This window comes from Podarcis bocagei (assembly GCF_964188305.1).
Source record: "Podarcis bocagei genome assembly, chromosome: 12".
Taxonomy (NCBI): domain Eukaryota; kingdom Metazoa; phylum Chordata; class Lepidosauria; order Squamata; family Lacertidae; genus Podarcis; species Podarcis bocagei.
Window position 1 is genome coordinate 15,180,243 of NC_138137.1, and position 24,910 is coordinate 15,205,152.

At 45.4% G+C, this 24,910-nt stretch overlaps 2 protein-coding genes and 1 long non-coding RNA gene across 3 annotated transcripts in view; 1 reads left to right on the plus strand and 2 right to left on the minus strand.

The window, feature by feature from the left end:
• On the minus strand, positions 1-2,662 carry LOC308570256. The gene is made up of 3 exons (XR_014001048.1): positions 2,432-2,662; positions 469-585; positions 1-177 (listed from the first exon to the last, which is right to left on the minus strand). It is a non-coding gene; the product is annotated as an uncharacterized lncRNA (long non-coding RNA).
• Positions 1-18,347, plus strand: part of CAPN7 (calpain 7) — a 47,063-nt gene extending 28,716 nt beyond the window's left edge. Inside the window, exons 13-21 of the mRNA XM_081164530.1 lie at positions 134-278; positions 4,370-4,469; positions 6,705-6,840; positions 9,156-9,231; positions 10,894-11,039; positions 13,997-14,059; positions 15,172-15,302; positions 17,158-17,241; positions 17,339-18,347. Coding sequence (XP_081020656.1) covers positions 134-278; positions 4,370-4,469; positions 6,705-6,840; positions 9,156-9,231; positions 10,894-11,039; positions 13,997-14,059; positions 15,172-15,302; positions 17,158-17,241; positions 17,339-17,483 — 1,026 coding nt within the window. The 3' untranslated portion in view covers positions 17,484-18,347. The remainder of the gene's footprint in view (positions 1-133; positions 279-4,369; positions 4,470-6,704; positions 6,841-9,155; positions 9,232-10,893; positions 11,040-13,996; positions 14,060-15,171; positions 15,303-17,157; positions 17,242-17,338) is intronic.
• Positions 18,348-20,664: 2,317 nt separating this feature from the next.
• The window catches only part of SH3BP5 (SH3 domain binding protein 5), a 51,105-nt gene continuing 46,859 nt past the window's right edge, over positions 20,665-24,910 (minus strand). The window contains exon 9 of the mRNA XM_081164779.1: positions 20,665-22,307. Coding sequence (XP_081020905.1) covers positions 22,132-22,307 — 176 coding nt within the window. The 3' untranslated portion in view covers positions 20,665-22,131. The remainder of the gene's footprint in view (positions 22,308-24,910) is intronic.

Sequence of the window (24,910 nt, forward strand, 5' to 3'; positions counted from 1 at the left end):
TCTTTTCCAAATCAGCTTTATCCGGATTGTTTTAAGACTTTCAGCTCATTTGATTTCCTGTATTCATTGGGGGGGGGGTGGTACAATCTAATGGAAAATGCCAGATATTCCTTATTTCCTTTTCTTCGTTTAGGGGCTTCGATTCCTCCAGCTGAAAAATCCCTGGAGCCACCTCCGCTGGAAGGGAAGATATAGTGAAAATGATATGAAGAACTGGACCCCGGAACTTCAGAAATACTTGAATTTCGATCCCAGAACGGCCCAGAAAATAGACAACGGTAAAGGAACAAAACACTTGGAGGTTTGAGCAAGCAAGATTTTAAATGGCTCATTTGCCCCAGAATCTCCCTAGTGGAACAGGACTAGAGCTTGGGGGAGTAGGGGGTTGGCCTGATTTTCACAGCTCCTAGAAGGATCAGGTCCAAGGTCAAAGATCTTGGCAGGATCTTTTAGCTTTTACAGTCGTACCTTGGAAGTCGAACGCCTTGCCAGTTTTGACTCCCGAAGGTTGCAAATCCGGAAGTGAGTGTTTCGGTTTGTGAACTATTTTAGGAAGCCGAACGTCCGACGGGGCTTCTGCAGCTTCTGATTTTTGAAAAAAAGATTAGAAGATTCTTGTCTTCCCTGCCATGGCCTCCCCGCCATTGCTTGTCTGGCCAGCTTCACTCTGGCTCCCCTCACTAGGGTTGGACGATATATCATCCCAAACTGGTTTGAAGTCCACATTGTGATACTGGTTTCATCATTTTTGACCTGGCAATATATTGCAAATCACGATATCTATGTATGTGTGCTATGCAAAAATCGCGGGGGGGGGGGGCTGTGAAGCCAGCAGGTGTCTCTACATCAGGCATAGGCAAACTCGGCCCTCCAGATGTTTTTGAGACTACAGTTCCCATCATCCCTGACCACTGATCCTGTTAGCGAGTGATGATGGGAGTTGTAGTCCCAAAACATCTAGAGGGCCGAGTTTGCCTATGCCTATTCTACATTATTTCATCCTTATTTCAGACATCATGATATATAAGTACATTGTGATGTTTAACTGGTGATATATCACAGTGTTGAAAACCAGGTATCACCCAGCCTTACTCCCCCGCCCCTTTAACTGTACCAGGTGGCCCTAGCATTCCCTGAAACAACATTATTATTATTATTATTATTATTATTATTATTACTACTACTACTACTACTATTATTATTATTATTATTATTATTATTATTATTATTATTATTAGCTCCAGACAGTCATTTTGCTTTCTCAGAGTGCTTCTGGAGGTAAGTGGGACCCAGAGACATTTTGGAGAATTAACAGTGGCTAATGTTTGGATCTTCACCCTATTACTGCGGCAGCACTGCTCTTGTGGGAATTGCCAGCCATCTTGGCCCTGTCATTTAGTGTGGCTCAGGGCCTGTGAGCCCACCGACCTGTGATCCAGCCCTAGCAGTGTCCCTATGTAGTCAAAACAGCACCACATATACACACACACATACAGTGGTACCTCTGGTTATGTACTTAATTCGTTCTGGAGGTCTGTTCTTAACCTGAAACTGTTCTTAACCTGAAGCACCACTTTAGCTAATGGGGCCTCCCGCTGCCGCAGCGCAATTTCTGTTCTCATTCTGAAGCAAAGTTCTTAACCTGAGGTACTATTTCTGGGTTAGCGGAGTCTGTAACCTGAAGCGTATGTAACCCGAGGTACTACTGTACTCACGAGGAAGGTATTAGTAGGCTGGGGGGAAACCCAAGATTTGCAGAAGTACAGAAATAGATGGAGGAGCTCTAAAGGGGGGGGGGGGACGGACCCAGAAACAGCCCCATGAGGGCTGTGTTCAGTAGGCACAGAATGCTGAATTTCTGTATGACAGGACGGAACGGCTCACAGTTTTGAATAATATTCTTCTGCTATGAATGGTCCATGTCAGCATTAAGAAAAAGAATTTTCGCCTGCTTTTATAATTGTTCTCTCTGTGAAATGGATGTTTTATATTTCTGAAAAAATAGCATGGTTGTGACCAAGTTGCAACAATTAAGGCTGCACAGAACAAAGCATTTTGGTTCCCGAAATTCATTCTGATTGTGCAGATAAAATATAACTGATCAAATTCTACAGGACGTGGTAATAGTGCGGAAAACAGTTCAGCTCCCAGGCAGGCACCTCCAGGTGGTGGAGATGTCTGGCACTATCCTGGCTCCCAGGCATCTTCACTTGGTTGCAAGTGGCCAATAGCCAAATGCAAAATGTGTCTGGCGCCTGGCTAATTTCGAACACTGCTATAGGCACATATTAGATTTTGCTTATTGCTGCCAGTGCTTTTTTTCTTTAAAAATGTTTAGGGGTACTCTCATTTTTACTCCAGAAAATCACCATTTTATAGTTCAAATCGGGGAAAATAAATACAGCAAATGGACAAAAGTACAAATATTCACCAAATGTTTAGGGGTATGCGTCCCCCCAGAAAAAAGCACTGATTGCTGCTATCATCCCCGTCTGCAACAACCCTAGTTACTCAATTCAGAGCTAACACTGATCAGACGTTAACTGTTGGCTTTCCTCTCTCTGTGGGATTTAAATGCCGATTTAAGGAGGGAGCCAGTGGCGACATATCAAGGTTAGCTCACTGCGTTGCTGCCTATTAATGGCACACCGTCTAACGGGGTTTATTCTTACACATGCTGGGTGTGTTGAGGGGCCTTTGAAAACCACCACCACCCAGGCAGAGCCTTTCGCTCTTGGACTGAGCTGCGGCGACTGAAACGCACAAAGCCGCTCCAGCAGCTGCTCCTCCAGCGTCCAGGCTTCCCCTTGACTGAGTTGCCAAGGTCGGCGGAGGCGCTTCTTGCACACCCGCTGCTTCTGCCACCCTGAAGCCATCTAGCTGTTTCCTAGCACCCGAAGCCACCGTCATTCTGGGGCAGCTTGTGACTTCACAGTCGGCTGTGTGCACATCTGCTGCTTGTCTGCAAAGGGAGAGAGGTCTGCTGTGGGCCTTTCTGGAAGCTCAGGGTTAGGATGAGCAAAGAAAGAGGAAGATAATAAACCACAAGATGATTACCAAGTGGGGAGAGAGAGAGAGAGAGAGAGGAAGGAAGCAGCAGCAGCAGCAGCAGCAACAAAAGCCTGGCTTTGCTGGCTCCCATTTTCTGATCAGAGGTTTGATATGTAGAAATTGCTTGGGTCCTTTTAGACTCTGGACTTGGTGGTCTTTCAGCCTGTGGTGTTTGGCTGTCAGCCGTTCTGCTGAGTAGGTCCCTAGATCTCTGCCTCCAAGTCCTGCCCTGATGGTGAGGCTGCCACTTCTCAGTGCAAGGAGCTAAGCAGAGACTGTTCCGCTTATTGCAGGGTGCGGGGAGAGGATGATTAAAGGGACAGAGACCGAGGTCAGCCCAGTTCAACAGCTGGCAATCAATCCTATTCAGTAACCACATAACACCGGTCCTGAAAGACCTACATTGGCTCCCAGTACGTTTCCAAGCACAATTCAAAGTGTTGGTGCTGAAGTGTAAAGCCCTAAACAGTCTCAGTCCAGTATACCTGAAGGAACATCTCCACTCGCATCGCTCTGCCCGGACACTGAGCTCCAGCACTAAGTTCCCTCACTGCAAAAAGGTGAGGTTACAGGGAACCAGGCAGAGGGCCTTCTCGGTAGTGGCGCCTGTCCTGTGGAATGCCCTCCCATCAGATATCAAACACATAAACAACTAGAAGACATCTGAAGGCAGCCCTCTTTGAGGAAGTTTTTCATCTTTTCATCTTTGATATTTTCTGACTTTTATTATTATTAATAACAATATTATATGGGGGCCACACAGAGTGGCTGAGGAAACCCAGACAGATGGGCGGGGTAATAATAATAATAATAATAATAATAATAATAATAATAATAATAATAATTTCCTACAGTCATACTTTGGTTTTCAAACAACTTAGTTCTCGAACGTTTTGTCTCCCGAACGCCTCAAACCTTGAAATGAGTGTTCTGGCTTGCGAACTATTTTTGGAAGCCAAACGTCTGACAGGCCTTCTGTGGCTTCCAGTTGGCTGCAGGAGGTTCCGAGGTCAGCCCAGTTCAACAGCTGGCAATCAGTCCTATTCAGTAACCACATAACACTGGTCCTGAAAGACCTACATTGGCTCCTAGTACATTTTCGAGCACAATTCAAAGTGTTGAACTGTAAAGCCCCAAACAGCCAATCAGAAGCCTTTTTGGTTTCCGAACATTTTGGACGTCAAACGGACTTCCGGAACGGATTCCATTCGACTTCCAAGTTACGACTGTATTATCATTGACTCCTATGAATATGTTAAATGGCTTTTTAAGGAAAATATAGCATTTTTTTTTACCTAGATCTTTTCCTTTCTTTTAGGGATTTTCTGGATTGCCTGGGAAGATCTGTGCAAGTATTACGATGTTATATACTTGAGCTGGAACCCGAGTCTTTTTAAAGAATCAACATGCATTCACAGGTTTGTCCAACGGAAAAGGTTGCAAGTTTACTTTTTTACAGCTGTCCTGGACTAATCCCAGCCCCCAACTTCCCTTGTGAGGGAACGGTACGATATTTGAGGCTTTCTAATTTAGAAAAACGGTAAGAGGGACGTTTGAAGATGCATAAAATTATGCCCTGGTATGGATGCGGGTGGCGCTGTGGTCACCACTGAGCCTCTTGGGCTTGCCGATCAGAAGGTCAGCAGTTCGAATCCCCTTGCCGGGGTGAGCTCCCGTTGCTCGGTCCCTGCTCCTGCCAATGTAGCAGTTCGAAAGCATGTCAAAGTGCAAGTAGATAAATAGGTACCGCTCCAGTGGGAAGGTAAATGGCATTTCCATGCGCTGCTCTGGTTCGCCAGAAGCAGCTTAGTCATGCTGGGCACATGACCTGGAAGCTGTATGCCAGCTCCCTCGGCCAATAAAGCGAGATGAGCGCCGCAACCCCAGAGTCGGCCACGACTGGACCTAATGGTCAGGGGTCCCTTTACCTATACCTTTATGGAAAAAGTAGACAGGAGAAAAACTACTTCATGAAACTAGAATCCAGGGCCATCCAAGGAAGCTGCAAGATCGGAGAATACAGAAGAAAGCATTTTTTATTATGTAGGTACAACTTGGGCATTGTAGCTTTCATGTTTGGGAGCATTAAGCATGCAGAATTTGAATATTCTCACACGCCACGCCGCATTTCCTCTTGAGCATTCGTAAGTTTCAGGCTTGCATTTCAACAGCTGTTTGCTTTGTTCCTTGGAAGGATTGCACCAAATAATATTTTGTACTTCCTGTTGAGATCACTGCTAGCATAAAAGGAGTGATAGCCAAAATATGTCCTCTTAAAGGGTAGTCAAGTTTTGTATGAATGAATTGCAATTCCTATAAACGAAACAGTGACGTGTTTGAGAGAGGGAGTTTGTGTTTATCTCTCATGTTTGGGGTTTGTTTTTTGCTGCTTGAAGCTCAAGTTATCATATATATATATATATATATATATATATATATATATATATATATATACACACACACACACACACACACACACACACACACACACACACAGTGGTACCCCGCAAGACGAATGCCTCGCAAGACGGAAAACCCGCAAGACGAAAGGGTTTTCTGTTTTGGAGGCGCTTCGCAAGACGAATTTCCCCATGGGCTTGCATCGCAAGACGAAAGCCCATAGGGAAATGCTGGCGGTCGGGAGCAAAGACTTTCGCCCACAGCCGGCCTTCAGAAGAGGACCTCTTCTGAAGGCCGGCGGGGGGCAAAAGTCTTTGCTCCCCCCCGCCTGCCTTCCCCCCCCCCCCGCCTGCCCCGGGCGATCTTAAAATGCTGGCGGGCGGGAGCGAACCGTTCGCTGCCGACCCCCAGCATTTTAAAATCTCCCCGGGACAGCAGAGAAGTGTCCCGGGGAGATTTTAAAATGCTGGGGGTCGGCAGCGAACGCTTCGCTCTCGACCCCCAGCATTTTAAAACGCTGTTCCGAAGCGGGGCGGGGGGCGGGAACACCTCCTGAAGGCGGGCGGGGGGCGAAAGTCTTTGTCCCCCCTGCCTGCCTTCCCAGGGGCTTTTAAATCGCCCCGGACAGCGGAGAAGTCCTCCGCTGTCCGGGGCGATTTTAAAATGCCGCCCGCCAGCATTTTAAGATTGCCCGGACAGCGAAGAAGTCCTCCGCTGTCCTGGGCTTTTTTAAAATGCTGGGGGTGGGAAGAAAAGCCCTTGTTCCCCCCCCCCCCAGCCTTCAGAAGAGGTCCGGGGACAGACTGTCCCCGGACCTGGTCTGAAGGCGGTTTCCCTAGGAACGCATTAATTGATTTTCAATGCATTCCTATGGGAAACCGTGCATCGCAAGACGAAAAACTCGCAAGACAAAGAGACTTGCGGAACGAATTAATTTCGTCTTGCGAGGCACCACTGTATACACACACACACACACACTGTTTTACAATTCTCATATATATATATTCCATCAATTTAAGTTGCCATTTGTCTTTGGTTGGGACCTCGCTCATTTTCCATTTTTAGGCTAACAAAACACGGGCCACAGTAGTGGCATACATCAATAACCTTTTTTGACACCTGGGAATTTCCATCTGAACTATCCCCAAGAAAAAGGACTCTGGTTTTTTTGGGGGGAAAGGTGCTTTTAAAACTTTTTTTTCCAATTCATCATAAATTATTTCTAATAAAATATTTTCTTTTTCTATTTTTAGTACCTGGGATGCAAAACAGGGCCCTGTGAAAGATGCATACAGCCTAGCTAACAACCCACAGTACAAACTGGAGGTTCAGTGCCCACAAGGTGGGGCTGCAGTTTGGATCCTGCTCAGCAGACATATTACAGACAAGGTACCCTTGGCATGGGGAAGCAGGTGGCGCTGTGGTCTAAACCACTGATCCTAGGGCTTGCCGATCAGAAGGTCGGCGGTTCGAATCCCCGCAATGGGGTGAGCTCCCGTTGCTCGGTCCCTGCTCCTGCCAACCTAGCAGTTCAAAAGCATGTCAAAGTGCAAGTAGATAAATAGGTACCGCTCTGGCGGGAAGGTAAACGACGTTTCCATGTGCTGCTCTGGTTCGCCAGAAGTGGCTTAGTCATGCTGGTCACATGACCCGGAAGCTGTATGCAGGCTCCCTCGACCAATAAAGCGAGATGAGCGCCGCAACCCCAGAGTCGTCCGCGACTGGACCTAACGGTCCTTTACCATTGGCATGAATGTTTGAACCCTGGTATGAATGAGGGACCGGGCCCTGAAATGCCGATGCTTCTCTCGGTATTTGAGCTAGCAAGAGGAGAATAAAAGCCACCCGTTATTTTATATTAAATGCAAAGCCACAGGAGTGTGGTTCCCTTATCGGGCCAAGCAGAATGTTACAAAACAGCGTACGAGTTTTCGGGTCTCCCAGAATTCTTTCATCACAGCAGATGTCAAAAACACAAGGCGGGGGAAACTGGAAATCTGCTTGCTGTTTTGTAACATTTTGACTGGCTGGCCCTATTCCTAATGTGGATTCGGATTTGTTGTTGTCGGCCGACACGGTTACCTTTTTAACTTTCGTCAAGCATATTTCATAGACCTTTCTTGCAAGCCGCTTAGAGGTTTTGTTACAACTACCACATTTTCCCCTGTATAAGACTAGGTTTTTTTCCTTAAAAATAATGTAAAAAATTTGGGGGCGTCTTATACATGGATACATCCCTCTATTTTCTTAAATCTGACTCCCCCAAAATAGGGGGCATCTTATACATGAGGGCATCTTATAGATGGGAAAATACGGTACGTGGTCTACAGTCATACCTTGGTTTTTGAATGCGTTGGTATGTGTACGTTTTGGTTCCTGAACGCCAAAAGCCCGGAAGTAGGTGTTCTGGTTTGCAAACATTTTCCGGAAGCCGAACATCCGCGCGGCTTCCGCTTGAGTGCAGAAAGCTCCTGCAGCCAATCAGAAGCCGTGCCTTGGTTTTCAAACCGTTTTGGGAGTCAAATGGAATCCCGGAACAGATGAAGTTCAAGAACCAAGGAGAATGTTAACCGCTTTGAGACTCCTTAGGGTAGTGATAAAGCAGGATATCAAATCCAAACTCTTCTTCTTCACTGTATAGATTTTGTAAGAGATAGGCTACGTTTGCGTTAACTAGAGCAGTGTGCTCGGCACCAGATCTCGCAACCAAACTGCTGGCACATGTACAGATGCTCCTGTACCTCCAAAACCGTGCACTAGAGCGCATTGTTAGTGTGCCAAAGTTTTTGCAGCGGGAAATGCAACTAAAGGGTTCCTGTGAGTCTTTCACCCACGCAAGAGCTGCCACCTGTGTTTCTGTGTGACCGGCTGCCATTAGCTTCCCTCGTTCCAGTCAGCCTCTACCAGATTTGGGGGTCGGTTCCTTTTGGAGCTGACCATTTTTATCTTTGCATTCTCTTAAACCCTGTTATGTGCAGGTGTGAATTGTGCTGCTCAGAAACTGAAGGTCTGTTGAGTCATGTCAGAATGAGCGAGAGAGGGAGCCTCCCTGGTCAGAGGCAGTCTACCTGAGGGAAGGGGGGCGGTTGGTTGGTTGGTTTTATTCTCATTCTCATTGTGTCTTTTGTGTTTTTATGCTGTGAACAGGCCTGAGATCTGCCAGGTGAAGGGTGGTATAGAAATGTAATAAACAGAAGCAGAATGTAGGTGGGTGGGTGACTAAGGCTAACCAACAAAAATAAGATGAATAACAAGAATAATACATAAACGAAGACATAGTGATTGTTGGGGGTTATTATTGGGTTACCGTATTTTTTGCTCTAAAAGACTCACTTTTTCCCTCCTAAAAAGTAAGGGGAAATGTGTGTGCGTCTTATGGAGTGAATGCAGGCTGCGCAGCTATCCCAGAAGCCAGAACAGCAAGAGGGATTGCTGCTTTCACTGCACAGCGATCCCTCTTGCTGTTCTGGCTTCTGAGATACAGAATATTTTTTTCTTGTTTTCCTCCTCCAAAAACTAGGTGCGTCTTGTGGTCTGGTGCGTCTTATAGAGTGAAAAAGACGGTATTTTATTTTGATTTTATATATTCTGATTTTTTTGTGAACTGCCCTGAGACCTCTGGGTATATGGCGGTCTATAAATTCTAATAATAATAATAATAATAATAATAATAATAATAATAATTTTGGTCTTTGCTTTCGCAGGATGACTTTGCTCACAACCGGGAGTTCATCACAATGGTGGTATACAAAACAGATGGGAAAAAAGTTTACTATCCTGGTAGGTGTGTTAATAACCCTCCTTTTCCAGCTCCACCCTACAACCTATGGATACAAAGCTTCCAAAATAATATTAAAAGATTTCCTTTGTCAAGGAGGACATATGATTGAGAAGCTCATTGCCGAAGCAGAGTGTATGTAACCCTTTCTCAGACGTTTATTGACCGAATTCTGTGGGTGTCTCATTTGACAGCCTGAGAAGGGTCCGGCGACTCTGCAACTGACCACTAAATTAGGTCTTGTTGATGTCCAGCTATGCCTCTTCTTGTTTCTGACATCTGTTACTTTGCCATTAGTATCCTCTAGAAATGCTAAATTCTACCTCAAGAATCTCCATCTTCTCCAAGGAGGGGGAACCTGAGGCCCTCCAGATGGGAGGGCTGCGGGTGGCGCTGTGGGTTAAACCACAGAGCTTAGGACTTGCCGATCAGAAGGTCGGCGGTTCAAATCCCCACGATGGGTGAGCTCCCGTTGTTCGGTCCTTGCTCCTGCCCACCTAGCAGTTCAAAAGCACGAAGTGCAAGTAGATAAATAGGTACCACTCCGGCAGGAAGGTAAACGCCGTTTCCGTGCGCTGCTCTGGTTCGCCAGAAGTGGCTTAGTCATGGTGGCCACAGGACCTGGAAGCTGTATCCCGGCTCCCTCAGCCAATAAAGCGAGATGAGCGCCGCAACCCCAGAGTCGGCCACGACTGGACCTAATGGTCAGGGGTCCCTTTACCTTTACCTTCTTCTCCAAGGATGGAGAACCTGAGGCCCTCCAGATCTTTTCTTTTTACTACATCTTACGTCCCCCCATGATGACCGAAGATGATGGGAGTCCATTCAGCCCAGACACTGAGGTCCAGCTCCGAGGGCCTTCTGGCGGTTCCCTCCCTTGCAGGAAGTGAGGTTGCAGGGAACCAGGCAGAGGGCCTTCTCGGTGGTGGCACCTGCCCTGTGGAACACCCTCCCATCAGATATCAAGGAAATAAACAACTATCTAACTTTTAGAAGACGTCTGAAGGCAGCCCTGTTTAGGGAATTTTTAGATGTTTTATGTTTTATCATGTTTTTATTATTCTCTTGGGAGCCTCCCAGAGTGAGTGGGGAAACCCAGCCAGATTGGCAGGTTATAAATAAATATATATTTTCAAAAACACCTAGAGAGCCAAAAGAATTCTTGTCCCCTTTCAAAAATGCATATATCAAACCTAAATCTTTCTTTTTTATGGGTGGCTTATACAGTATTTTTTTGTATAATAATAATGTATTCTTTTCCCATATTGAAAGTTACATTTGTTACTCAGCAGTTATATTCCAGTTCAAGAAAACTAGTGACTTCCCGCTTACCCAACATCAATGTTTATAACCCAAATTACGATTGCATTTTAAGGTTCTGTCTTACCAAATTTCATCCTCTCCAATATGTTTCTTAATCTATTTCTCACGCTTCAAACCCTGCTGTGGTCTCTGCATATGGGAAATAACTTGAAATAGACTAGAAAGGTCTGCTTTAAAGGATTCTAAATTTGTGTCTCTTATCAGTGCCGTCACCTTCACCGTCTCGGCATATTCCAAGGTTTTTACCAGCCATTCTTCCTTGGAGGGTTTCCTCTCCTTCCATTTCTGTGCATGGAGAATCCTCGCCACTGTCGTCACATGCATAAATCTTTCCCTTTCAGCCGACCCTCCTCCGTATATCGACGGGATTCGAATCAACAGCCCCCACTATCTCACCAAGATCAAGCTGACGTCTCCGGGAACCCATACGTTTACTCTGGTGGTTTCTCAGTACGAAAAGCAGAACACGATTCACTACACGCTCAGGGTACGTGTTTATAGGCAGCCTTGCGAAAGAAGTATTTTAAGACGCTGGTCTTCCCCACCATCAGCTCTTTTCAGAGTCGGCAGCAGGAGTCGGCTCCGAGGCAATTCTTTCCACAGGGGAGCAGGCAAGTGGTTATTTTTAGCCCCGCTTACGGGGATTATATGCTAGAGCGGTTTTTGTTTCATTCAAAATTGCGGGAAACGCGACAAAGATGTTGAATACCTTTAACAAAAAGGCGTCTCATTCCTTTTAATAATGGGGTCCTGTTAATGATGGTCATTGGCGGAGGCACAGAGGAAATCTCATTGCTCTGATGACAGCTGCCAAATACAGTGGTAGCTCAGGTTACATAAGCTTCAGGTTACAGACTCCGCTAACCCAGAAATAGTGCTTCAGGTCAAGAACTTTGCTTCAGGTTGAGAACAGAAATAGTGCTTCGGCAGCACGGCAGCAGCAGGAGGCCCCATTAGCTAAAGTGGTGCTTCAGGTTAAGAACAGTTTCAGGTTAAGAACGAATCTCCGGAACGAATTAAGTACTTAACCCAAGGTACCACTGTACAGTCGTACCTCGGAAGTTGAACGCCTTGCGAATCAAATGTTTTGGCTCCCAAACGCCGCAAACCCGGAAGTGAGTGTTCCGGTTTGCAAACGTTCTTTGGAACCTGAACATCCTCCGCAGCTTCCGAATGTTTTGGAAGTCAAATGGACTTCCTGAACAGATTCCATTCGGCTTCCGAGGTACAACTGTATAGTCACCATGTGATAACTTTTACATGTGCAGTCGCCAGCTTTCCTTAGAGCAGATCAGAGTGACCAGGGGTGCCAACTAGAAAAAAAATTGGGGGGGGGATTCAGGTAAGCCCTGCCTCGCATAATCACTCACATGACACAGCATACACACACCATTTGAATGGCAGTGTCTGTCAACTTTTTTTTGGGGGGAGGGGGGCCAGACCACACAAATACTTTATGGGGGGAAGGCGAAGAGACCTTTGCCCCTAGGACAGCAGTTCTCAACCTGTGGGCCCCAGTTGTTGTTGGACTACAACTCCCATCATCCCTGAGCTCTGGCCTTGCTAGCTAGGGGTGATGGGAGTTGTAGTTCAACAACATCTGGGGACCCACAGGTTGAGAAAGGCTGCCCTAGGAGTTGGTTCCTATGAGAGTGAGCACTGGGCTTCTGCCTATAGCAAAACCCCAAGTGAACTTGCAGGTTCTCTCTTGGGTGTGACGACAAAAGAATTTTGAGAGAAGCCAAAAATGTCAAACAGGAGAATATTCCAATATATCTCATCCCTAGATTGTGTGTAGGGACGCGGGTGGCGCTGTGGGTAAAACCTCAGTGCCTAGGACTTGCCGATTGTATGGTCGGCGGTTCGAATCCCCGCGGCGGGGTGAGCTCCCATCGTTTGGTCCCAGCTCCTGCCCACCTAGCAGTTCGAAAGCACCCTTAAGTGCAAGTAGATAAATAGGGACCGCTTTATAGCGGGAAGGTAAACGGCGTTTCCGTGTGCTGCACTGGCTCGCCAGCTGCAGCTTCGTCACGCTGGCCACATGACCCGGAAGTGTCTGCGGACAGCGCTGGCTCCCGGCCTCTTAAGTGAGATGAGCACACAACCCTAGAGTCGGACACGACTGGCCCATACGGGCAGGGGTACCTTTACCTTTACTAGATTATGTGTGATCCTGGGGAAACTTGTGGCACATTGTTGAGGGCCGTTATCCCAGACGCAGTTCCTTCCTGTAACTGGAGATGGCCAAGTCGAGTTGTGATGTGATGACGATTGATCAAACGTAGCCGATTCTTTTCTGGATATTCTCTCTCTTGAATGTTCTGGGCCAGCCAATTCAGCTTCTCGGGGAAACAGCAAGTCTTTCTTTTCCCTCCGCCAGTCTACCCTGAAGCAATAACAAAGATGCTTTCTGCTCCTCGCATATTGGACAAGTTGTATAATTACATTTCTCTTACATTAGGGCTGGGCGATGTCTGGTTTTCAACATCAAGATATATCACCAGCCAAACATCGTGATATATCACGATGTCTGAAATAAGGATGGAGCTATGTAGAGGCATTGGCTGGCTTCACAGTTGTTCCTGCATCTTGATTTTTGCCGGCACCTGCTCTGGTGATTCGCTGCCCCTTGCAAGAGGCGGGGGAGAACTGAGCCAGCAAAGTTAACAGGAACTGCAGGAATCAAAAGAAGTATTGGCTGGCTTCATGGTTCCCCCACATTGTGATTTTTGCATAACCCACACACCATGATTTGTGATATCTCGGCAGGTCAACAATTATAAAACTGGTATCACAATATGGGATTCAAACCGGTTTTGGACGATATATCACCCAGCCCTACTTCACACCTTGCAAAAATCTGCATTTACGTGTGTGGTTTTTTCTGTAAGAGAAAACAAGCCAATTACAATGGTGCACCGCAAGACGGAAAACTCGCTAGACGAAAGAGTTTTCTGTTTTGGAAGTGCTTCGCAAAACGAATTTCCTATGGGCTTGCTTCGCAAGACAACAATGTCTTGCGAGTTCCTGCTGGGGTTTTTTCCTTTCCCCCCTTTTTCTAAGCCGCTAAGCCGCTTATCAGCTGATCCGATCAGCAGATAAGCCGCTAAAAGCTGCTAATAGCGCTAATCCGCTAATCCTTCAATGGGCTTGCTTTGCAAGACGAAAAAACCGCTAGACGAAGAGAATCACAGAACGGATTCTTTTCGTCTTGCGAGGCACCACTGTAGGTTCTGCTAAGAACGTAAGGAGACATCGCTGGATCATCCCAATGGCTCGTCTTGTTCTCACAGTGACCAACAAGATTCCTGTGGGAAAGCAGAACAGGAGCCCAAGAGCGTCTTGGCCTTGTGCGTTTCCCTAGCCCTTGTCCGCTGCTTCTTTTTAATTTCACAACGTGTGGATCATTCTATGTGAATCGTTCCCATTTCTTTGTCAACTCAGGTGTATTCAGTGTGCAAGTTTAACTTCTGCAAGATCCCGACACCGTATACCATATCCAAACGGGTAAGAAAGAATTGCAATCTCTATGGTCATCTGTTGGTAGATCGAAATAAGATCTACAAGTTCCTCGCTATATCCTTGCTGGGTTTAACCCTTGGCTGTGTGACAGAAAAACCAAAATTGTGCTAAACGCTCATTGTAGTGAGCCTATTTAGTGATGTATTTACTTACTGTATTTTTCGCTCCATAAGGCGCACCGGACCATAAGGCGCACCTAGTTTTTAGAGGGGGAAATCAAGGGAAAAAATATTACACCCCCCCCCCAGCCCCAAAGAGCTAAGAAGCCAAGACAGCGAGCAGGATCCATCCCGCTGGCTGTCTTGGCTTCCTCTTTAGCCACGCACAACCTCTCCAGCCGGGAGAGGCTGCGCACGGCTATGGTAATTCCCCCACCTCCCACAAAAGCCCACAGGAGCCGTGCACCTTTTAAGGAGCACGCGGCTCCTGCGGGCTTTTCTACGAGGAGGGAGAAGGGACTGACTGGCCGCATCAGTCCCTTCTCCCTCCTGGGGAAAAGCCCGCAAGAGCCGCGCGGAGCTTGTGTGCCGCTCTTGGGGGCTTTTCCTGCCTGCCTCCCCCCTGCATTCGCTCCATAAGACGCACACACATTTCCCCTTACTTTTTAGGAGGGAAAAAGTGTGTCTTATGGAGCAAAAAATACGGCAAATGCAGCTATAACCAAACCGACTCAAATGGCTCTAAGGCATAAGGCTCCCCTGTTTTTGAAACATATTAAATACGCTTCCAGCTGCCAAAATCTATTGATCCTGGGCAGCCCCCATCTTAAAAGAATACAAGCAGTTGAAGGCTTGGCAAGAAATGAGTGCCTAACAGGCACTTGACACTTGAGTCTAAATCCTGCAACAAAGGAAGACTTTAGCAGGACCATTTTCTCATTTCCCATAAAAGGACGTAGCAATTAAGTCAAGGAGCCGATGTAAAACCTTTGCCTTGTTCCAGTGTAAGCTTGAGCGACTTTGAGATTGAAGTTCTAGGTAAAGCGTTGGACGTCAACCAGAAGGGAAGTTAAACTGGAACTAGGATTAATGAATCATTTCTTTTTGTTCTCAATAGTATGTGCTGCTTAAGAACCTCTTGAACTTTCTTTCGCTTAGGTAAATGGGCAGTGGAAAGGCCAAAGCGCTGGCGGGTGTGGGAATTTCAGAGAGACCGCCAAGAACAATCCTATTTACCAGTTCCAGTTGGACAAGGCCGGCCCCCTCCTCATTGAGCTACGAGGACCAAGGTTTGTGGAGGTTTGAAGGAGTGGAGCTGCAAAGTTAGTGCAGTGCAATGCAAACGTTGTTTGTCAGCCAAACTCAGTCATTTGTCCAGTGTTATAAACTCCCATTTGTTTTTGTTCATTTATGGGGAATCTAACCAGCAATTGCTGCAATTTTTTTTTTTTCAATCAAACCTTTATTAGGCATTATGCTAATAAAACCATAGGAGAGAAAATAACATGTAAAAGCCTTGGAGTATATATAAAAAGGCAGCAGTTGGCTACATACATATATATATATATATATACATATAGAATCAGTGGTTTTCCTTGTTAACCTGCTCCTTGGAGGACTGCTACCAAAAACTCGGCTACCCCCGCCGTTACCCTTTGGTCAACGTCGGATAGGCAGAATGCCACACATTCCCCTTGCTGGGGTTCCAGACCGCCCAAAAGAGGGGACAGCACGCGTTGACGGAGCGTACTGTACAGTGGGCAATGAAAGAGAATATGCTCTACAGTGTCCGGGACATTCATAGAGCATCTGCAGAATCTCTTGTTTCTAGGGATGTTTTGATATCTTCCCCAGACAAATGCTGAGGGAAAAACATTCAACCGGGCCAGCATAAAAGCCCTACGTTGGGCTGGAATTATTAATTTAGTGACGTAATTGGCTCTGCTATCTAAGATATTTAAATCATAGAATATGGGGGAGCAAATTTTGTTTACAGCTGCCATAATATTTTGTCTCTCGACATCCTTTAGTCTAGTTAGGATATTATGGAAGATGTATTGCTCATTAGAATTGTACAGGGGCTCCAGCTCGATGCCTAAAGATTCAATCTTTTTTTCGAGGTACTGATACCATCTTGATTTGTAGGAGTCTTTGAGCAAATCAGCGAGCAGGCTTGATGGAGGGCAGCGAAAATGGCAGCGTAACCAGTACTTTATTGAGGTGGACCAGGCCCAGTATTCCATTGTGTGTATGCCTATTTCTGCACACATTGTTTCATATTTGATCACAGCTGGGAGTGCAAACGTTGTTTGTCAGCCAAACTCAGTCATTTGTCCAGTGTTATAAACTCCCATTTGTTTTTGTTCATTTATGGGGAATCTAACCAGCAATTGCTGCAATTAATAAAATAGATAGATAGATAGATAGATAGATAGAACGGTAATAATAATAATACATACGTATACCACCCTTCATCCAAAGATCTTAGCGTGGTTAACAGCATAAAAATACAGAATAAAATGAGAGTACATAATCAAGACAATAACCCCCCTCCCACACACACATTTGAAAGGACACACGTTTCAGAAAATTCCTTCTTTTAATTACTTGTTCTAAGAATGCTGAGTTATGTGCTTATTTCCAAATCCTATACAGTGGTACCTTGGGTTACATATGCTTCAGGTTACAGACTCCGCTAACCCAGAAATAGTACCTCGGGTTAAGAACTTTGCTTCAGGATGAGAACAGAAATCTTGCTCTGGCGGCACGGCAGCAGTGGGAGGCCCCATTAGCTAAAGTGGTGCTTCAGGTTAAGAACAGTTTCAAGTTAAGAACGGACCTCCGGAACAAATTAAGTACTTAACCCGAGGTACCACTGTAATTTTGGTGTCCATAAATACTGTTGTCCAGTGCTTTTCCCCCCCCAAAAAAATGTTTAGTGGTACTTTAATTTTGACTCCAGAAAATCACCATTTTATAGTTCAAATCAGGAAAAATAAATACAGTAAATGGACAAAACTGCAAAGATTCACAAAATGTTTAGGGATATGCGTACCCCTGCGTCCCCCCCAGAAAAAAGCACTGCCCTTGCCAAGGATCACTGTGTCTAAAAGGCAATCACAATCTCCGATTTGGGTTTTGCAGGCAATACAGTGTTGGCTTTGAAGTGGTGACAGTCTCTACAGTGGGAGAGCAAGGCTTTCAGAAGAAAAACAGTGGCGATTACAGGTAATGACGCCTTGTCTGGCGACACCTCTTTCTGGATTTGCATTGTGCTAGATCTCGTCCTAAGTTTGCCCCTTTTTTCTCTTTTTCTCCCTCCAAGATGCGGGTTTTGCTACCTGGAACTCGAATGTGTCCCTGCTGGTGTTTACAATATTATCCCAAGCACTTTCCTCCCTCAACAGGAAGGACCTTTCTTTTTGGACTTTAATAGCGTTACCCCTCTTAAGACATCGCAGCTGCAATGAAGTCACCCATCTCTATGATTAAGACTCTTTAAACGCTGGAGGGCAATCGAAAGAACCTACCTAAGGGGGGGAAATGTTTACATGGGCTGTGCAAAACAAATCTGGACTTTCTTAAAGGGAATTGCACCCTAAAGTTGGAGCAGGTAACCAATGCTGTGGATTGATTTTGAACACCTGCAAGTTTCTACCACGTATGCACTTTTATAAGGTCAGATGTTCCTTGTCCATAGGGATCTCTTAAAGCAGAGCGGAAACCTGGTCTCCTCTCTTAGCCTAGAAGTGGCCAACTGGAGGGCAGGCCAAGGGAATTGCTTGTTTGTCTAAAATGTCCTTGCCTTTTGCATGGCTTTGCTTCTAAGAATATTTTCATCACGTTTGGGCTTTAAAATGTCTGTTTCGCACCAAATCCCCTCCTTACAGCTTTGATTTTTCCAAATACACCGATGAACAAGCTCAGGTTGTATCTGTCTTAAATCAGAGATGGCTGTACATGTTGAAATACTTCCTTGGCTCTTTGCTGCAAGGGTGAGAACCTGTAGCCCTCCAGATGTTTTGGAACTAATAATGATAATAACATTATGATAATATTATTATTAATAATAATAATATCCTGCCATGAGGACTAGGAGAAACCCCTGCCTGAAATAGCTGTTGGTAGAGCTAACCCTCGCTTTAGCTCTGGGTGGATAAAAATCAATTTATTTATTTTTTAATCGGACTTTTAAAATAAAATGCTTTTGGAGGAAAAATCTTTCTAAAGATAGTTTTCTATTTAAGTTACATTATAGTCCAAAGGCTATTCATCAGGAAATAAGGATTTAAGTTTTTCATGTGTGTTAAACTCACTCTAAGGTTTTTGGTTTTTTTAATTGTTTAACCACATCAGTTAACAAATACGGATACATATGCTATAATATTATTGTCTTAGTTAAATAAATTGTTAAGGAAATGATTATTTTTCTACTTCCAATAAAGTACAGCAGAAAAGTTGTCCAAATATAAACAATTACATTTCATAATTACCTGTCTTTGTATTTCTAATAGTCTAACCAAATCAGTATAATTTTTGATATAACTGTAAAAACTGCTCTGAAAATTTATTATTCCAAAAATGAAACCTTCAGCTGGTTGTAAATATTAAGATTATACCAGCAAGAATGAGTCTTTTTGTAAAAAAAATGATTTAAATCAGGTCTTACTGACTAGTGATTTAAATCGATTTGATTTGAATCAAATCCACCCAGCTTTAGCTGATTTCCCCCTTAAATGTAGGGCTTTGGAGATGTACCTATTTCTATTTAAAGCAGGGCTGGGAACTGTGTTTCTCTATAGTGCTGGGCACCCAACGCCCATCAGCCCTAGTCACCCATGTCTGGGGCTGTGGGTGTTGTGGTTCCACCACCCATCTGCAGGGCTGCAGGTTCTCCATCCGATCTACAGCACAGAGGACGAGGCTATCTTTTGTTATTGGCAAGTTCAATTTGTGAAAGACTCTTGGCATTCCCAATGGAGAAATAGCAGCTTCAGGCCAAAGGGAGAAGGGGCTGGAGCAAGCCTTGTGTAAAGGTAAAGGGACCCCTGACCATTAGGTCCAGTCGCGGATGACTCTGGGGTTGCGGCGCTCATCTCGCTGTATTGGCCGAGGGAGCCGGCGTACAGCTTCCAGGTCATGTGGCCAGCATGACTAAGCCGCTTCTGGCGAACCAGAGCAGCGCACGGAAACGCCGTTTACCTTCCCGCCGGAGCAGTTCCTATTTATCTACTTGCACTTTGATGTGCTTTCGAACTGCTAGGTTGGCAGGAGCAGGGACCGAGCAACGGGAGCTCACCCCGTCGCAGGGATTCAAACCGCCGACCTTCTGATCAACAAGTCGCAGGCTCAGTGGTTTAGACCACAGCGCCACCCGTGTCCCCACAGCACCACCCCAATTTGCAACTTTAAAATCCATTTCCCTTGTCTGTTTTCAGCCAAATCTGCTTGATTTTTATTTATTTTTTAGATTTGCTTTTCTCAAGAAAATGAATGCCCAAATACGCAAGGCAGCTCCTTCCCCGTTATCAAGCGACTCAACAGGATGATGTTGCTTTTGCTATTATCTCAACTGGTAGCTCCCTTTGAAAAGGAAATCAAAATCGGGTGCCTTGTAATTGCTGTTCTGTGAGCGACCAGCTAGGCTAGGGGGAATTGAAACACGCTGTGCACTTATCAGTAGCTCCGCTTAACTGCTTTGCAAGGCAATTAGTAAGATGAAAGTTACAGATGTAGCCCTGACTGCAAACAAGTCAGTAATAAAAAGACAGAAGGCAACAGATTTAATTGACTCTTTAGAGGACTACATGCAATAATATTCTATGTAAGTACCAAAAAATGGATTCTATATGGAGTTTGTCGTGTGTACATATAGGTACACATATTATGGGGATTTATATCCACAGATACTTAACAAGAATTCATCCTTTGTTTATGGCGATGCATGATTTTTTGTACATGTACTGCTAGTAAGCCAGGTATTTCCCATCTTACATTTGTGCCTCTGGTTTTTCCTCCCTAAGTGCAGAACCTGACATTTGTCCCTGTTGAAATTCATTTTGTTACTTTGGACTCAGTTCTCCAACCTGTTAAGGTCATTTTGAATTCAGATTCTGTCTTCTGCATCATTAGCTACCCTTTCCAGTTTGGTGTCCTCTACGAATTTGATGCACGTCTCCTCAATTCCTTCATCCAAGTCATTTTTTAAGACGTTGAACAACGATGGGCCCAGGACAGAATCCTACAGCATCGCACTTGTCATTTTTTCCCATTGACAGCATTTGTGTGATGAAGCATTTGTGACTGAGCTTGTTTTTTATTTCCTCCCTCCTAACCGCTTTTCCTTTTGTGTCATGTCTCTTTAACATAGTGAGCCTGAGGCCAGGGACTGTCTGGGATGGAGATAGATAGATAGATAGATAGATAGATAGATAGATAGATATGGCTGAAATGCTTTTTAATTCTGAAACTTGGATACTCAAGGGAAGAGTCTACAGCGCACACAATAATATTAAATCCAGAGCTTTTGGTGGTTTTCTGTTTACTATTTATCACTGTGCCACAAATGGGACGAACAATTGTACCCCTTCGCTCTGACTTCCAAGCTTGAATCTTGCCATGTATCAGAGAAAAAAAGAAAACACACACGACAACTGTTTAGTTTTCACTTTATTATTGACCGTTCCATTTGGCACTCGCAGAGTCCATTTCCTCAGTCGAAACATGAGCCAAACACACAAATGGAAGTTGTCTGTATATTGAGGGGAACAAATTTGTAAAGGCTTCCCTAAAAGAATTTTAAGCACTTTCAACAGAACCATACTGCACATGAAAACAAAACTGAAGAGTGAAAGGAACATTCACTGTAGTGCGAAGGGTATATATATATATATATATTGTACATTTGTTTGCAGAATAGCTACACAAAACTGTAGTTGGGGACAAAAAAACACAACCGAACTAAGCTAAGGAACAGAAAATCTGAGGACGGGGCAGCCAAGGAAACGAGTAAGTTTTATTAGCAATGGCATATGTCAGTTTCAGAAATGCTAACTACCAAAACAAAAGTCCTATGATTTTAACTACCTCTTATTAGCATAACTACCCGACATCTCTACTGCGTAACACCTGTTGCTGAACATGCTTCGACACCCTTCCCAATCGTACTTGACTTCTTTTCCCTCGAAGGATGCTAAATTTATAAGTCCTTTAATTACTCTACAAACCCTATAACATGACAACCTACAGCGATATTTAGAAGTACTCACTCACCCCCTTAAACCCCTAACTGGCAAATAGACCATCTGTTCATGCAGGACATCGCCCCCTTCCAGCTTGGTAGGCCCAAGGTGTAAAAATAATATTTTCCTGCTCCTACCTAGCAAAAGACACCAGCCATACCAGAGAAAGTCGTCTGTAACAGCTCCGGTGTACATTTCATTTTTCTTACTGGATCCGTAATAATTGGGACATCCTCTCTGAAACATGGTACACTAAGAAAGGGCCTGTGCATCAATATTAACAACATATTTATGTTACCCTTGAGGTATAGTTTTTACTCGTATATGAGGTCTAGAGACTCAGGGAAGGTTTCTAGACTCGGTCACATGCAACAGTATCCTTTTATAATCCAAAATATAAATATAGATGTTTAAAGTAGAAGGCTAGGCCACTGGTCTAAACAGCAGCTCGGCTCAAAAAACGGGCATTGCCTACAAAATGGACACTGGCTGCTCCTCCTAAACGTTTGGTTCGGTCTTCCGTTTCCCGACTGGCACAGAACTCCATACGCGGAACGCAACTAGTTATTGCTTCAGCCAAAACTGCTACCACAGTGTCTTGCAAAGGCTGTGAAGTCCGACAAGCGCAGCGGATGTTTGTGGCCGGTTTCCGTCACGGCGAAAGATTTTGCTTGCATTTCTAAAATAAAAATGCCGAAACACATACTTCAGCCCTCAACACCGATGGAACTCTCAGCGCAGTTTCCTAAAGAGTAAATGCTTAAAAGATTTGGCATGTATTAAATAGTTATTGGCACAAGGTTCTTCTGGCAGGCAGAAGAGAAGTTTGTATAAATTAATCGAGAGGTTCCTCCTCCGCTCCGAGGGGACGTCAACCTCAGCCGATTTGTACTACTTTTCTGTCTGCGCAGATCCCATCTTTGACTTTCAGGCATTGGAGGGACAGCTGCTTCATCCGGTTGTCCAACGTAGGGCCGCTGGAAGAGGAGTGGCTGTTCCGGTTCTTGTTTGCTTTGTCGAGGGCCTTGTTCTCTGCTCCTTCTGCTCTGTCCCCTGCGAAGACGAGATGGAAAGATTCAGCAGCGTGAATCATGGAACGACGTGGGTTTTACAGAACCTAGGAAGCTGCCTTGTATCAAGTCAGACCATTGGTCCAGCTGGCTCAGTACTGTCTATGCTGATTGGCCGTGCATCTCCCACCCCTACCTCGCGATGCCAGGGAATGTTCTACTCACGAGTCAATCCACTTAAATTAATGGTCTTAATTTAGTCATCTCCATTAATTTGAGTGGGTCTACTCAAAGGATAGGGGGCACAGGTGGCGCTGTGGGTTAAATCACAGAGCCTAGGACTTGCCAATCAGAAGGTCGGCGGTTCCAATCCCCACGACGGGGTGAGCTCCCGTTGCTCAGTCCCTGCTCCTGCCAACCTAGCAGTTCGAAAGCACATCAAAGTGCAAGTAGACAAATAGGTACTGCTCCGGCGGGAAGGTAAACGGCGTTTCCGTGCGCTGCTCTGGTTCGCCAGAAGCAGCTTAGTCATGCTGGCCGCATGACCTGGAAGCTGTACGCTGGCTCCCTCGGCCAATAAAGTGAGATGAGCGCTGCAACCCCAGAGTTGGTCACAACTGGACCTAATGGTCAGGGGTCCCTTTACCTTTACCTTACTCAAAGGATGACTAACATTGGAGACTATCCTGATTCCAGACAGATGCTCTACCACTGAGCTACAGCCCCTTCCCTGACAATTTTATTTTAATTTTTATTATTTATTAAATTTATATACCGCCCTTCATCAAGAGATCCCAGGGCCATTCACAGAATAAAATAACCTAGCGAATACAGCAGCCTAACAAATACAGTGGGGATCCCCCTTGCCCCATTCATCTCGGGAAATTTGGAACAAGCTGTAAAGCAAAAGGCACTGCAATCAAGGTATGATGGGATACAACTGGAATTGGGAGAGTTTCCCCCAGAAGTACGTTGACCATTCTGCCATTTTCAACCCCACTGAAGTTCCTCCTGTACTACCTAATCTCGGCACCAGTTTGTTCTTGGTTTTTCTTGCTCTGAAATAAAATTGTAATCCTGTGGTCGTGCTGCAGTTTGCATGTCCTCCAATAGGTGGCCACAGCAACTCGTGAGTGGTGACAGACCAGCAGGCTAGTGAGCAAGCAAGGAGTATGGGGGTGGACTGGCAGCCCAGGAGAGCTGTTTAAAGGAGAGCAGGGGATACTACAGAAGAAGTGGTGGCCCTCAGGGCAAGCTGGGAGGGCAGGAGGAGGAAGTATAAAAGGAGCTCACCAAGTGTGGCAGAAGGGAGGCTGGCAAAGGAATTGGGGATAGCAGCCCCTAGTAAGTTTCTATTTTTGAACCCTCAGGAAGAAAAGCAGCCCAGTGTGTGCATGCGTGCATATCTTTGATTATAACATAAGCTATTATAACACAATACTGTTAACCTTTTAGCTGAAGGTTCTCTGAAAGCAACAGCATGTTCTCTATAGTGTGTGTGTGTAAAGGTAAAAGGACCCCTGACCATTAGGTCCAATAGTGGCCGACTCTGGGGTTGCGGCGCTCATCTGGCTTTACTGGCTGAGGGCGCCGGTGTACAACTTCTGGGTCATGTGGCCAGCATGACTAAGCCGCTTCTGGCAAACCAGAGCAGCGCCAGAAAACACTGTTTACCTTCTTGCCACAACGGTACCTATTTATCTACTTGCACTGGTGTGCTTTCGAACTGCTAGGTTGGCAGGAGCAGGGACTGAACAATGGGAGCTCACCCCGCGGCGGGGATTCGAACCACCAACCTTCTGATCGGCAAGCCCAAGAGGCTCAGTGGTTTAACCCACAGCGCCACCCGCGTCCCTACATGTATGTACGTGTATATATTTACAGCTACACAGCTGTAAGATTGAGTCGTAATACCCACAGTCTCCTACGTCTCTCGCACTATTCTGCCCTATGACTGGTAGCACACATTTTGTTTTCTGTTTTTAAAAAAACACATTGGTATTCCTTTCCATTTCTTCAAGCAACAATAAACCCGTCAACCACCACATCCCATGAGCTTTATTTACAGCTGTTAGCTGTGACTCTTTGCTGCCGATTTTTGGTGACTTATTTTAAGATACAAGCACTATTGTCTTTGGGTGAAAAATGCTTGACGCTCATCAGAAGAAACCCCTCGCTGTGCAAGACTGGTCTGTCACCTTTGGAACTGGAGACTCTGGAATTTTCCTTCAGCCAGGCATTAACTTCCTGCTTCAGGAAGCAGGAATCATTCACAGAATGATTTCACACTTCTAGTATAGGGAGGGTGCAAGTTACAAATTAAACTTGTTCCTGGCTAAGCTCGACGTACTTTGCAGCATGACAGCCAGAAAGCTGAAGGGTGAGAGCTTTGAGAATACCAGCCAGATGGGCAGGGTATAAATAATAAAAGTATTATTAGAGATTTTAGGGGCAGAGGAAGGCTGGGCTTTGGTCCCACCCTATTTATGTGGGTTAGAAGATGCTTAAAGGTAAAGGGACACCTGACCATTAGGTCCAGTCATGACCGACTCTGGGGTTGCGGCGTTCATCTCGCTTTACTGGCCGAGGGAGCCGGTGTACAGCTTCCAGGTCATGTGGCCAGCATGACTAAGCCGCTTCTGGCGA